This window comes from Saccostrea cucullata, unplaced genomic scaffold, assembly GCF_032062105.1.
Source record: "Saccostrea cucullata isolate Sc308-1 unplaced genomic scaffold, CSIRO_AGI_Scuc_v1 ctg127, whole genome shotgun sequence".
In the NCBI taxonomy this organism is placed as follows: domain Eukaryota; kingdom Metazoa; phylum Mollusca; class Bivalvia; order Ostreida; family Ostreidae; genus Saccostrea; species Saccostrea cuccullata.
Genome location: NW_026940370.1, coordinates 575,352 through 590,831, shown reverse-complemented (window position 1 = coordinate 590,831; position 15,480 = coordinate 575,352). Strand labels below are relative to the sequence as shown.

The following is a 15,480-nucleotide window of genomic DNA, read 5'->3' as shown; positions in this document are numbered from 1 at the left end:
ATGCATTACTACTGCCTTTGTTCTTCAATATATATGTCACATTTTCATTTCACAATATCAGTCTTTTCCTCTCCACTTGACATTACAATATACTGCTTCTTCTTATAGTTACTCCCCTTTATAATGCACATTTTCCATTTGATAAATGGTTTTTAGAAATTCTCTTTTTGTAATGGATTATCATTAAAATTTCATTGAAACTTTAAATCTTTTGAACAACCACATACAAAAACAATTAACACAAGTATTCAAATGTGTGAGCTATGTTTATTCACAGTTATGGATATAAAAATAAAAATATGCTGAATTGACACCAAGGAAAATTAAGACGAAAGTCTGCTAAACTACATGATGAGAGTAAGAAGACATGTCTGAAATCTCCACGGGGACATATACAGCACATAAAGCAATCACCTACTCAGGGAAAGAAAGGGAGGCAACTCAGTCCACAGCAGACTGGCACACAAAAGCTTATAACTCCTCTGTTATTCACTCAATTAAAAAGAAAACTCTCATATAATCTATACATGATAATAATATTAATAACATCAACAATTGGTCAGTAATGTAATTATAGTACTCTTGTAGACTAGAAAATGAATGAGTACGGATATATAATTATTTCTTACGCGCCCTATATATAACAATTCACAAGCCAAATAAGAGTTATCATAGTTGCTGCAAGCAGCTCATATAAGTATTTGTATATATATAAATATATAATTAAATTATGCAACAAAAACAAAAAATGGCAGTAAATTGACACTCCTAAACCTATAATTTTATCATTAACAGAATTCACCTCCAATTTTTTCATGTGAATCTTTCATTCATTGTAGCTCTTTTTTTTTTAATCAATCCCAAAAAATGTTCTCCAAAATCTTGATATTGATTACATTTAAAACGATACAGCTGAATTGTGTTGGCACAGTTATCTTTTCCAAGGATCTTTTGTTTTGCAAACCACATAGATAAAAAAAATTACTAGATAACAAACCTTTGTATAAGCAACATGTATCGACTTTAAAAAAATTAAGCATAAGAATGAAAATAGGATTTTTTGAAACATATCACCACTTGTAATTAATTCTGCACACGACAAAACATTTGGATTAACACTACAACCCATTTAAAAATTTCTTTTGCAACCACATTGAGGCACTCCCACATATTAGAATTAAAGTTCAGTTCATCTTCCACGGGATAGCCAACCCTTCATTTTATCATAATGCATAATTCTAGTACTGTTTCAAAAAATGAGAGAAAAACTCTCCACTTAAATGCAACTGAAATGATTTACGAGGGAGAGAGAGAGAAAAAATCAGCACTAAAATTGATTCTGTACAATTATCTTACATTCAATTAGTATTTACAAGTATGTACAGTTTCTACATCAGAGCCAGCCTGGATTCAAATTACAATATGAGCATTGTACACAACACAATACATGTACAATAATTCTGTTCATTGGATTATATCACAAGGAAAATTATGTACATGAGACAGCAAGTCACGTTCCAGCACTGTAAAAAGGAGACTCAGCTAACGAGCTGCTCTCCCGTTTCCTCAGGGCCACACCCATCACCTATGATCACGAGAGGGGCGTCGTCGTTTACCGACAGGAGGTAGGGTATCGGTTGCATCTGCAAAACAAAAGAAAAATCCTAATTAAAACCTTTATAGCCTAATTAATACTTTCATCTGATGATAATCGCAACTGTTTTGGAAAGAAGGGGACTGTGAAATTACTATTTCAAATGGACTCTAAGACAAATGATATACTAGAGATGAATACATAGGTACTTGAAACAACACTGAGGGATAGGACATAATTACAAGTATATACACTTATCAAGGTAAAATGAAGCTTTTTTTGCTTGGGGGAGAAATAATATAAATTTCAACTAAAAAAAATTGATCAGATTCAGTAATACAAGTAAGATTCTGATAAACTTATGCATATTACCAAATGATAAAAGCTTTTAATTTAAGTATATGAAAATATGCTCTGTACCAGTTTCGAAAAATAATTTGCACAAATACATTTCAAAATTTATCATTCATTTTATTTCCATACATATATTTAAATAGTATATATATTTTTTTAAATTATGCAAGATAAACAACACCCAAAAAGAGGACAGCATAAACCATTAAAAGCTTTGCACAACATCAAATAAATACTGGTACCTTACACTAATACAAGCCTTCCAATACGAGTCATTTCAATTGGGGAGCTGTAAAATATGCCTCTCCATTCTCTGTGAGCATTAACATAATGAACACTTGGTTATCAAAATGACAAAACTCGATCTCTTTTCTTTCTACAGTGGTTCAAACCCTGTGCATGATACACATTAAATTAGTATAAATAATGATGAATGAATGAGAGAAATGATCTTGAAGCAGTCTCACCTTTTATTTCACCTTTCGTTTTTGCAGATCTTGTAGACCTCTTGTTTAAGTCTTCCTCTGTATTTGGTAAAGTCTGTCCTCTGGTTCGACTACCACGAAGAGGGGACTTTTCTCTTATAGCTACAAAAGTCAACACTTTTTACAGATTTTCTCTTTAGATTTATAATTAATTTTCAAGTGTTGAAATAAAAATAAAGCTTTCAATTTTTACAATCATCAATGATAAGTTTAACATTAAACCATGTTACATTTTTATCCATACCACTTGCTGGAGTCTTTTCAGTAGGAACAGTAGGAGAGAGTTTCTTTTGGCGGGAAACTTGTTTGTTTTTGATGAAGTTTTCATCCTCTGCTTTGAACTTCTTCACTTCTTTTACTCCAGATGATTTCTGTTTCTCCTCTACTGATTTAGCATTACTCCGCGCTCTTAAACCAGACTTCACACCATCAACCACTGAAGATGTATCAGTTTCTTCTTCACCTTTGGAAGTGTCCATTTTCTGAAGAACAGGGGCCTCAGTCTTTTTACTGGTAACAGCTGTGTTACTTTCTTTAAGGTCACTGGAGCGGGTGTGTTTTGCCACATCTTCATTCTCAATAAGTGCTTTCTTAGCCTCAGGTTCACCATCATTTGTGACACACTTCCGCCGTCTTAGGTTACGTTTCAGTGATTCATCATCAGATATTACATTTTTGTTGGAATCCTTTTCCGTGTTTTTGTCAGATTTGCTCTCTGACTGCTCTACCACTGACTGTTTTGTGACTTTAGAATGCCGGAGGTTATGTACGGGTTCTTCTGGACTCTTGGAGGTGCTTTTCCCCCTCAATGTCATCGACAAATGAGATTCTTCAGGGTTAGCTGCCAATACTTCAGGAATGCCTTTAGAAGCATCACTTGATTCAGCACTTTTCCTCACTCTGATGATGATCGGAGGCACTGTGGGCTCAGACTTGTCCTGCTGCCTCTGTTCAGATGGCTTCACCTTCGTTACCACAGTCACTTCCATGTTCTTCTCCTCCAACTCCAGTCGTTTTGATTTGAATATAGCATCCCCACTTCCTTTGGAGGATTTGGAACTTGATTTTGGACTCTGTTTTGTGTCAGTGTTTCTAGAACTACCTGGATTTGTGTCATCCACCTGCTTTGTGTCATCAGGTTTAACCTGTAAATGATTCATCTTAACTGATGTTTCTACTTTTAATTTTTCCTCTTTTGTTTCCACCTTTATTTTGTCTTTTTCTGAATGGCCTGGATTCGGAGTCTCTTGCTGAGATTCGATAGCAGCAGGTTCACTAATAGGAGTGCTACTAGACGTGTCTCTTTTCATAGGAACAGATTTTGAGATATTTTTATCTAAACTGTCAGTAGGTTGCAGTCTTTGCTTTGACTGCTCACATATTTGCAGTTCAAATTGTCTATCACAGTTTTCAACTTTACTACTAGCTTTTTCATCTTTTATAGAAGAGTCTTGTAAACTTGGTTTTGACTTATCGAGAAGACTTTGTGATTTTGTATCATGAAAATTTTGTTTGCAGTCGATTTCAACACCCAAGTGATTTTCTGCTGGTACACTGCTGAATTCCAATTCATGACTAGATTCAATTTCTAAAACTGGTAGCGGAGCACTATTTTGTAGCTGTAACAGTTTTTCTATACCCTGACTAGATGCACTGTGCTCATTAAAGCCATGGAGGGAATTAACAAGATCTCCGGGATTAGACAAGTCAGTTTCCGAAATCACAGTTGCTGAAGATAAAGGTATTGTCTGTTTTATTGTTAAAGAGTCCAAGCCAGAGGAATTTCTACTTTCACTAATTTTGACAGGTTTTGAGGGTGATGAAGAGCATGAGACTTTACAAGATGAGTTCACAGGAGATTTCCGCTGATGAGGTAGAGTAGAATTTTCTATAGATGGTAAGGCTTTCACTACTTTTTGTACAGACTCTGTCAAGCTTTTAGCCAACGGTAGCCCTGGGTTCAAAAAATGCTGCTGATGTGAAGAAGTGCCTGGCCCAGTGGGTGACCGTCGTCGATACATGTTGGTCACGTTCCGACTCGAGTCGGATGAGTGAACAGTTTTTGATGTCAGTGTTGTGGCTGCCACACTTCCTTCTAAATTTCCCTGAGACACATCACCAAGTCTTTTCTCTACCACAGAATTTCCCACTGTAAAAGTGGACACAGTGGTGTCCATCTGATGTGGAACAGAATTAGCTGTTGATGAGCTAGATGACTTTCCTTTTAACTCCTGGGGACTTTTTGAGTATTTTCTTTGCATCTGAAGGTCTTTGGACATCACAGAATTTAAGGAATTGTTAGAATCCAACCCAGATGAATACTGTATACTTGAATGGAGATCACTATTGCACAAAACTTTGCTTACAGCAGAATTTCCAATGTCACACTGTTTGCTATAATTGGGCACTGGCAGTTGACTAACGCTAGATGAGGATGAGGAGAATGCTGACACTGCATTGACTGTATTGCCTGGAAGCACAGCCTCGTTAGCATTACTCGACACCATAGGATGATAGGACCCCTCAATGTCTGAAACAAACATATACTATGCATTATCAAATTATATTTATTTAATCTATCTAAAAGCTATGTACACAAGTTTCACAGTCAATTTTGACATTACATCAAATGATTAAGCAATAATTTCCTGCTACCGGTAACTACCAGTGAAAAAATTTGCATTTTTAGTGGATATATGATTAACACAGCTGTGTCAATAATTATTTTATGGAAGCATTTATTGTAACCTTGAAAACAGATCCAGAGACCATAACATTACTTAATTTCAACATGTACAGCTCTGTATTATATACAATGTACATACACAGGGTGTCCCAAAACATATGTTACACTTTTAATCATCTATAACTTAATCAAATCAAAAGCTTTCACAAAGATATTTTGTCAACATGTAGTGTATTAGCATACATTTTATCTGACAAACTTTCGGGAAATTCTGTACAATTATACACACACACAGCTGGTAGAAATTGTAAACTTTACTTTAGGTCTAAATCTGCTACTTTAGTCATTAGAACCATGAGAAAACAACATCATTTGATAAAAGTGCTCAACATAATACTAATTTACAGTTTTGTGAGGGAGCATGAAATTAAAGGCACCATAATTGACACATTGTTAGAAGACTAGGGAGTGCTCCGACCAAAAAGAACGTTAGTACCATTGATAGAGTTATACTGAAACTTTACAAAGGTCCCTTAGACAGGTCTTACATTCATGAACAAGATAGCACCTTTGATAAATCTAGTATTTATAAAATACTCTTTGATTTAAAATTGATTCCTTACAAGATATGTGAAAGAGACAGAAATTAGAAGTTGTTTAGAGTTTTCCCATTGGATTTGAATAAGACCCAACTCTGAAAATTTAACGGATGTATGGTTTTCCGATGAAGTCCACTTCTATTTTAACAATTTTGTTAAAGAGAATCTTAAATTCTGTTGTTTGGTGAAACCCAATTTTAATGTGGAAAAACCTCTTAACTGTTAGAATGTTACATTTAATGCTTGGTTACACACAGTTAGACTTTGGAACATGTTGTACAATGGCATGTGTAATTCTAAAGAAAAAATGTTGATGATTAATAAGGAAACTGTGACAAATGTATGCTTGACAAAAAATTTCTAACAATTTTATCATATATATTAAATTTCATTAATGTAACTTGAGTCATAAAATTTTTATAACGATTTAAAAGTGTAACATATGTTTTGGGACACCCTGTACACACACACGTGAATTATCAGCTTCAGGACACACATATTAGTGTATCGATTTAAAATCTTTCTGGGTTAGAAAATAAATACTGTAAACCAACTTTTATTTGCAATGACTTTTTCGCAATTTTACAGGGATAAACTAGTTTGCGACGTTTATCTTTCGTGATCAAGCATTTTTTGTTTCTGTTGTTAATACACACAGAGACTTTAAGGAATGGTTTGCAGCAAGAAATACTTCACACACAACACAAATAAAAGTTGGTTTACAGTAATTTATGCCATATACGATTACCAGTAAAATACACACATATATCCTTGCAAGAAACCTTTTTCTGAAGAACTATTGGATATTTTAGAAAATACTGCTTGGGTGAAGATACTTTGCATTTTGTGATGTAAAATACCATTTACCAATTCTAAGCCTTGCAAAATTTTGCAAAAGATTTCTGCCACTAGAAGCATAAATAACAATTTCTGAGTTTAGAAATGTGGCCTTTGTGTTAAAAAATGTGTGAACTAATTAAAAATTTATGGCCAAGGTTACATGTAAAGTTTTTCACAAGTAGGTCAAACTCCAAGGTCAATATGTCAAACCTGGTGCCCAAGAATGTTCTTGTCACAAGGAAAATGCAGGTGAAATTTTAAAAACTCTAGCACCAAACTACCTTTTTTCAAAAGTTAAAGCCAAAGTTAAAGTTTTTCAATGACAATAGCATGTTAATCTCCAATGTAAAAGTCAAAGAGAAAAGGAAATACAGTAAAACTTGGTTAGTATGAACACTGATATAGCGAAGTTTTCTTGGATCCCTAGTTATATAAATTAAACAAATTTCTTATACAGATATAACATAACGAATTACAGCTATAGCGAAGTAATTTCATAGGTCCCAGTGACTTCGCTATAACCAAGTTTTAATGTTTTCATGTAAAGTATGAAATCCTAGCATTTTAACAAATAATACACATCAAGACAAATATCATGATATAAAAGTCCTAGTTCTATCCAATCAACAGGTTTTGTGGGCACACAGACAGAGCAAAAACTATGCATTAAAATAATGATTTCCTAACTAATCATTTGTGTTATACCCACCAGCAAAGAAGTGTGCTTGTGGATTAAAAGGATGTTCCACTTTCCGCTTTACTTTATTGTGCTGGTTAGTGTGCTGCTTAGGAAACAGATGTGCTGGTAAGTGCTTGTGCGTCTCACTGGATGTGTGGCTTTTAGGAACAGGGTGCTTTTTGGTCTCCATCTGATTGGATATAAACTTATCTGTGGTCGACCAATGAAGGACTGTGTTTGTTTGGTTCTTACCTATATGATTGTACACATTTTTGTCATTGAAATGACTTAACACTTTGTCCATGGTCATCATGGCTGAAATGTCACTCTGAAGTTTGTTTTCAAGAGAGTTTGACATGGCATATCCCACAGTAAGGTCCATGTTTACATTCTTATGCAAAGTGCTTTGCACTTTCAAACTTTCACTTGAATTCACAATTTTGTTGGTCTTTTCCAATCCTTGAGAGGAATTTTCTGTCACAAGTTTTGATTGTGTCACAACTTTGGATGCAGATACTTTAAGCAATGCATCAGAAACTTTAATATTTTCCTCAACCACAGAATGTACAAGTTTGAGGTCGTCCCCTGGTTCTGATGGAGTGTCATCAGACCTTTCAGAGGAACTTCCTACCCCTGAATCATGATTGTATGCTTTCCCTTCCAGATGGCAAACTGTGTTAGCAGCACCCAACTCATTTTGCATATTAGAGTCATGTAACATACCCCCGTTATTGGAATTTTCTGAGTCTGCCCCTGGACTGTCCAGCTGGCTGCCTAGGTGAGGATTTTTGGCTGGATTTGGATGAGAAATATTGAGCAATGGGTCAGTATTTGCACTAGCAACAGAAGTCAAGATAGATGTTTCTTTAACTTCTTGTAAATGTTCATGGATGGATGTCTCTGAAAGTTTACTTTCATGTAATGAGTTAACAGATTTTGAATGTTTATTTAAGCCTGGTGCTCCGTTTTCACTAGATTTTGTTGCCTGCATCACGCTTGTCCTACTAGTGATCCGAGACTCGCTGACTACAGCAGTGTGAGATGTAGATACATGGAGGGAACTTGCACTGAGAGCAGCTGTTGTAGTTATACCAGGATGAACTAAAGCAGCTGGATTGGCCGATGTTAAGAAAGGATACCCAGCACTGTCACTTTGAATATGAAGACTAGAGGAAAATCCCACGCTATTCAGTCCTGATCCCTGAACAATTCTAACTCTGTCTGCAGAGGGAATAGCACTTGGCACACTGTTAACAATGGAAGAAGTACACATTGCAAGGCCAACTGTCTTTTTGTCCTTTGGAGAAACTTTTTTCATAGGAGAAAAGCTATCCATAGAACTATCACTTTTACAAGGACTGGAGTCTGAACTCTCAACAGGTTCTAGAATTCCAGTGTAGGGGTTAATGATCTTCCCTGATGAATTTTCAGGATGGCCCTGTTTGTGATGCATCCTTTTAGCCAGCATGAATTCTTTCATCTGAGGATTTACACCAGCTCTCATGTTTGGATGAAAGTCCGATTTTGCAGGAACAGAAGGCATGGCCCTCTCTGGTAATGCACTGCATGTCACTACCGGCATAGAACTAGGAGGGAGAGCTTGTGTAATCAGCATGGAAGGCATATTAGAACTGTTTCCTGATGTTGGTAAACCACAATGTCCCAAGGCTGGATTTGGAATACTCTGGCTGGCTAGATCCATTTCAGATTGAGTGACTGTTGCAGTCTTGTTCTTCTCTTTTGGTTTCCTGGGTTTTCTTTTCTTTTTAGGAGGAGGACTAGTGTCTGAAGGGGGCAACATTTTACTATTCATAAAGTTTGCCATTGCATCAGTTTGTAATAGATTCACAAGCAATGGGCTAGTAGCTGGTATCCCAGGGTAAGGTGGAGGTGGGGGTAAGTTCATGTAATTGTCCAAGAACATTGGAAACTCTGGATGTTCCATATTTGTTGGTAAAAGTCTTTTTTGTTCGGGGACAATTTGAGGACCATTTTTAGGTGATGGATTTGGACCAATAGGTATAGGCGTCTTACTGGTGGGATTTTCTGCACCAAATATGTCCTGACCAGCATTCCTCTTATTGTCAAGCTGTGGTGGTAATAATCCCAGTAACTGGGACCCTTGCTTGAGATAGTCAGCAATATTTTTTCTGGTAGCTTCACTGGTACCAGGTCCATTGAAATCGACTGCTTGACCTGAGGATGGTCCCTTGTTAATCACAGCAGACGCTCCACTGACAGAATCACCAGTAGTTTTAAATATTAACTTAGTCCGTTCATTATTTCTACCAGCTATAGTGAGGGATATAAGCTGATCCCCCTCAAGCTGAACAGCTAAAACACCAAGTTGTTTGAGGGTAGCATCTCCTTGCTGTGCCAAGTGCTTTAACCTCCTCGCTGCTTCCAAAGGGATGTTAAAGGTGACCCTCACACTATTCCAGGGCTCCACTTTCTTTAGAATTAACTTTCTTTTATCTGTAAAATATTTGTATTGCATGAATTAAATATCAGAACATAATAACAGATTAATACTTATAATATATAATGTAACTGTTACAACATCTTTTGCAGTAAACATGCATATAAATTTTATCAGCATTATCAATCAAGTTAAATGGATTCTATTTATTGCTTATTCAAATGCACTTTTCATATTAACAAGACTGATTCCTCTGCATGAGAGCTATAGAAAATGTTCACTTTGAAATAAATTTTTTAAAAACTTTGCCATCCCTAGCTGATATAACATTTAACTTCGAGGTCATGTGACCTTGACCTCCTAAAACTATAGACTTTGTCACAAGCAACCTTTGTTTCAAATATGACCACCTGATTCTCCTTTCATACAGATTATGTCTTGATTCAATCCTGAGACTTCAAAGTTCATTGCTTCTGAGCAGTAAATCTGTGACCTTGACCTACTCTAGGGTGATAACATATCCTTTGAGCAAAATCATCCATAAGGGCAAATGTGCCTTTTTTTAATTAATGTCATAAAAAATTGTTATGGATATGAGTTTTACACATCACATCCAGTGACCTTGATTTTGTTGAAAAGACCATGGTGTGAAATGTTACAAACCCTCCAAATGCCAATGACCTTTGTGCCCACTACAATCAAATGCTATTTTTAAGTGATGACAAATGCGAAATTCATCATATTTCTAATACCCATGGTCTTGACTGTCAAAAATACTCTGAATTAAGGTTCATTGCTGCTCTGATAAGAGAGATAACTCTCAATGACATAAATTTCTATTATTCCTTTATAGATTTGCCATGTTGAAGTGTCTTTTTTGTCCAATTTTGCCCCTCAAGCTATGCTATAATTGTTTGTATTTTACTTATAAAATACATTTCTTTTGGAAAACTATTAACTTTCAAGCAAAATTTAATATAAGTGAGCAGAGGGTTTATGAACCTTTAATAGGTCAGGAGATACCCCTTGTCTAAAGTTCAAACTTCTAATAATTCTTCATTTTAAACTTGAGTCTTAAATAATATGTTAATGCTTTTACCCCATGAAACCGAGACCTTGTCATAATGATGATTTAGAATGAAAGGACACCTCAGGTTAAAACTCTTTTGCATCCAGTTTAAGCATTTAATATTTCTTTGTTTCAAAGTTATGTTCTGACAAGAATTACTTTAACTCCTGTCCAATAAAATGGGAAAATATCAGATGCAGACCTTTATATATTTAAGCATAAATAGTGTACAAATTTTCCCAGGTTAGTCTTTTAGAAAATGTCCATAAAAAATCTTTTCCATAGACAGAGAACATCATGATGCCTATATACCCCAATCTTCATCCGATCTTCATCCATTGGGGTACACAAGGTGGGGAAAGTGGGTTAAAAACACTGTGTAGGTACTTTATACCAGTAACGGTATATTGGAGTTCAAAACAATGAAGTTTAATTGTATGTTTCATTTTGAATTTTATCTTTAATACTGCAAAAAGAAAACAAAAAAATAATTTGGTCTTAGGGTATGCTTTACAACTTCAAAATAAAAACTTGGCAAAATTAAACATTATGTGATCTGAAGTCAGCATGGTCAGCAAATCATACATTTGCCACAATTTTCCTGCTTATTACCTGTAGACAAAAGATCTCGGAGAGTACTTCTAAAATCTTCCAGTCGGTTTTTGAGATCGGGATCATTAATGTCTCCTTCACAGGTGAAGACTGTCTCCACGAAGTCCTCTTGAGGACCCATCGTCACAACGACGGCATATGCTCACCTACAACAAAGTCAAACAGTGCAGAAAAAATATCGGCATCTTCTCTCACATTATGTAATTTGATTATCATATTTTTTTTCCAGAGTATTATTCAATTTGAAGTAAACACTCATCAATATCTCTTCTTAAGCCTTAAAAAAAAAAATCAAATCTGTTTCCTGTAACAACCTGACTCATTTAATCTGGCAAAAAATCTTTTTGATGAATTTTTTTCCTCCATTTTCAGATTGCATCTTTGTATGTGCAATTTAGATTACAGAGTGTATCTAGTTGCTGGGTCATTTGCAGCTTTATTACAATTTGCTTATAATAGATTATTTATCAAAGATGAACATATTAAGAATAAAACTTATCAAATTCAAACCTACAGCATAAATAGGTAATAAAATGAATAATGTGCTGATCTTGAACTTGACAAAACATCTTTGCTTAGCCCACACTACTTTTCCAGCCAGAGTACATGCCAACCCTGAGGCATCTTATATACAGAACTTACAAAACCATATATTGCTACACATCCCACCCTCTTGAAGTGCCTTCTTCTTTTACAAACATTATGCAAACATTTATACTTTCTTCAGAATGACTTCCACTCCTAGCCATTAATGTTCATTGCTTATGTTGAAGGGTACCGAAAAATTGGTAATGTTAAAGAAAAATCTAGATTGGGCCATAAAAAAAAAAAAATCCTAGATTCTCATCTGATTTTTTTTTAAATCGAGGCGGGCGGGCCGCTTTTATTGTATGTTTTTTACTTTTTTCAATTTGGCAGATTTTTTATTGATCTGGTCAATTGGTGTAGATAAATCTACAATACTCGAATAAAAGTCATAGTAGAGGTCCATTTATCTCTTACTTCACATCATCACCAATCTTTCACAACAAATGACACCTTGTTTAATATATATTACAGCAATTACCATCTTTTCAGCTGTCAAAATCATGCCGCCATACATGGGATTTAAAATGAAAGTAGAATGGTAGTTGAATATCAATCCCCATCAGAATTAAGACGAAGAAAAACAGAAATTAAAAACATAGGTAATCAGAGATTACAGAGCTCACCTCAATGAATGTTGTCTTTAAGTACGGCAAAGTCACACAATTACCCAACAAAAAGTGTACATCCAAAAATGCAAAATTTATGCAATTTTGATCTGATACTTTGGAATAGACCTATATAAAAACTTCAAACTATTTCTTCATCATGAAAATGTGATTAAAATCCAGCATCTGAAGTAAGCTTGAGAGTTTTCATCCCTTGATGCATCATTTGGGCAAGTTTGCTTTAAATAAGCCTTATAGTTTCTTGGTAATAGTCACCTGCACGCAAAAATCGTGGTGGGCGGAGATGAGAATCTAGGAATATTTTTATTATGGCCTTGTTTTCTTAATTTTGATGCTATTTTTTCCCATTGAATATGTTTCAGGAACATCAAAATTGGTAAGAATGGACACTTTAGATACATGTTCTATCCCCCCCCCCCCCCCCGCACGCTCCCTTAATCTACTGTTCTATCACTCTGTTACAGTCTGTATGACATGCCTTTTCCTGTACACATTGTTTTATATATTTAATTAGTTAACGACAGTTTCATTCTTGCATGATTATTGGGCCATAAATCTTTCTTTCAGACTGACAGAGTACAGGTATAAGCAATGATTTTTTTTTTGAATATATGCAAATGATTTTTTTTTTTTATACAATAACATTTTTTACACTGGTTCCTTGAATATCTTCATTGCTGTTACTTAAAATATCAATACCTAAGTATAGTTTCTAATATTTGATAATTTTCCAGTACAATTTCAGAGCCTCAACATTTTCCCTAAAAAGTTCACTATTCACAAACCTAGGTTAAAATTGTGAAACCCTCTAGGTGAAAGAAAAATTATTTTGTACTAAATGATTTCCTTTCAAAAGTTCTGATTGAATATGAATTCTTTCCATAAATTTATATAAACATAAGGAAACTAATGTACATTGTGTTCTCAAAAAATAAATAAATGCAAAAATCAATAAGACACATTTTTAACATATTCAATATATTTCATCATACTAATATGTTTGCATGCTGTCATATGTATGTATCATGTCATAACTATTTGTAACTGGTTTTCAAATGTAATAAGAATTAATGATGTTAATGACGTACATTGTGAATCTTAAAAAAATCAAGATAAGAAGACTACCTATGCTTAAAAATGGAAATGTCAACTAATCTTAAAACAATGAAAAAGTAAATGCTTGTTATATTAAAGCAAGAAAAATAGACAGTACGAATTATGTTTGTACAAAGTACTAGGTCCATTACTTATAAGAAGATGCACAGTTATCTCCTCTTGAATGCACATTAATGGGTGTCCATGTTAATCAAAATAGCAATCAATTTGAACAGATGTAATCCTTTTATTCTTTTCCATTCTTTTAAAATTACGGTAAAAAAGTCTTCTCAAAACGAACCTGTTAATATCTCTGCTCCGCCGCGAAAATTTTTTTCATAAAATGAATACGATCTAACAATAAGCCATTTTAAATAAAACCCAATCTCCACATTATAATATTTCATAAAACTGCTTAATTAGAAATCAACGGTGGGATAGGTCTATGAATATGATGACATGCATACTTTTTTCATCAATGTCAAAATAAACAAAATTACGGTCTTTGTATTTCTAGTCTTGTAATTTTTTTATGCAATAAAGACGTGACAAAATTATTGTTTTGCCAAATTCATAGTAAAATTGAAGTTTCGATTTCAATATCCTTAAAATGTGCATTTTGTTCTCGGTCTACCATTTTCCTTAAGAAATCGCCGAAAAAAAACAAGACTGATGACGCAAAAATGCAAGTACACGAAATCTTACAAAATTGCATTTGTGTAATTCAACTGAGTAAAAAATGCATCACAGAAACACATGCATTTACTATGCCATCAATAAACTGGCAATTTTGAGTCGACATTAATCCGCAGAGGCAACCCCATTTTGATCAAATATGACACCTCTTGACTTTCCCTACAGAATATTAAATGCAATACAAAATATCAAGCAGCGACCTTTCTTTTAATGTATGCGGAAACAAGTGTTTAGATGCATTTGCTTTTGATAATCCGTCTAACCTTTGTGGGTGACTAGAATCACTCAAAGTTTGCTCGTATCTTCAACGCCATGGAACAATAACAAGTGCCGCCATTTGCAATACAGTTTACACGCATGTCCTTAAAACGCACTGACTTCTGGGAAAAAATAAATATTTGAAAACGCGGGAAATTTGATTAGTGAATTTATTTATCATTATATTATTATAAATATTGAAGTAAATGCTTCATGTCAACTCATAAAATACTCTTTTCAATGTTAAAGGCATGCTAATAAGTAGAATACCACTTGACTCGAGTTTAATCAAACTTCCTACAAATCGTCCTTGTGAGAGTCAATTATTGTCCAAGTTAAAGGACATTTGTTGGAATATATGCCTACAATACAAAGCATCTCATGATTTTTCAGTTTTAAACTTAATAACTGGTTACATATTATCCATTGTCCCATAGAAAATAAAATAGGCTTATAATTATACTTGAAATGTACAGGGACATCAATCGTTTCAATTAATTGAACCCTTGAGGACTTCTGACATATATCACCGCTAGTATTTTTAGTACTCTATTGATTTAGTTACAAGGGTAATTTAAGCCGCTAGTTGGATGCCATGTATCTTAATTATAATAGCTAGCACATTAATAAAATATGTGTTGATTTAAGAATGAAGTTGGATTCTTATATTATTTATAATTAAGTCCCTCATCTAGAAAATGTAGGTCAGATCCAGCAACTGAAGGAAGTCTGGAAGTTCCTTGGGAATTGACCTACTCCAAAAAATAATGTTGCTGGATCTGATCTATATTTTCTAGATGAGGGACTAAATATATCAAAGTTTTTGGGGCAAGTCCATTCCCAAGTGACTATAGGCCGATCTACTTGGACCAAACTTGCA

At 34.5% G+C, this 15,480-nt stretch overlaps 1 protein-coding gene across 3 annotated transcripts; it reads right to left on the bottom strand.

Annotated features, from left to right (window-relative positions):
- Positions 1-247: 247 nt before the first annotated feature.
- Positions 248-14,690, bottom strand: LOC134255243 (uncharacterized). 3 transcript variants are annotated; one of them, XM_062737755.1, is made up of 7 exons: positions 14,606-14,690; positions 11,338-11,483; positions 7,268-9,712; positions 2,678-4,963; positions 2,416-2,535; positions 2,196-2,261; positions 248-1,643 (listed from the first exon to the last, which is right to left on the bottom strand). In XM_062737755.1, exons 2-6 carry the CDS (start codon positions 11,456-11,458, stop codon positions 2,221-2,223), a joined length of 5,013 nt encoding a protein of 1,670 aa, XP_062593739.1. In that variant the 5' UTR covers positions 11,459-11,483; positions 14,606-14,690; the 3' UTR covers positions 248-1,643; positions 2,196-2,220. The 3 variants fall into 3 exon arrangements, with proteins under 3 accessions (XP_062593739.1, XP_062593738.1, XP_062593740.1); XM_062737756.1 differs by having other exon boundaries at positions 1,561-1,643; positions 2,191-2,261; XM_062737754.1 differs by lacking the exon at positions 2,196-2,261.
- Between the last annotated feature and the right edge of the window lie 790 nt (positions 14,691-15,480).

Coding starts and splice junctions, on each gene's coding strand:
- LOC134255243 (XM_062737754.1), bottom strand. CDS start 11,458: ATGGGTCCTCAAGAGGACTTCGTGGAGACAGTCTTCACCTGTGAAGGA. Junction 9,713..11,337: donor CCGAGATCTTTTGTCTACAG/GTAATAAGCAGG, acceptor AATATTTTACAG/ATAAAAGAAAGTTAATTCTA. Junction 4,964..7,267: donor ACAAGCACACTTCTTTGCTG/GTGGGTATAACA, acceptor TGTTTGTTTCAG/ACATTGAGGGGTCCTATCAT.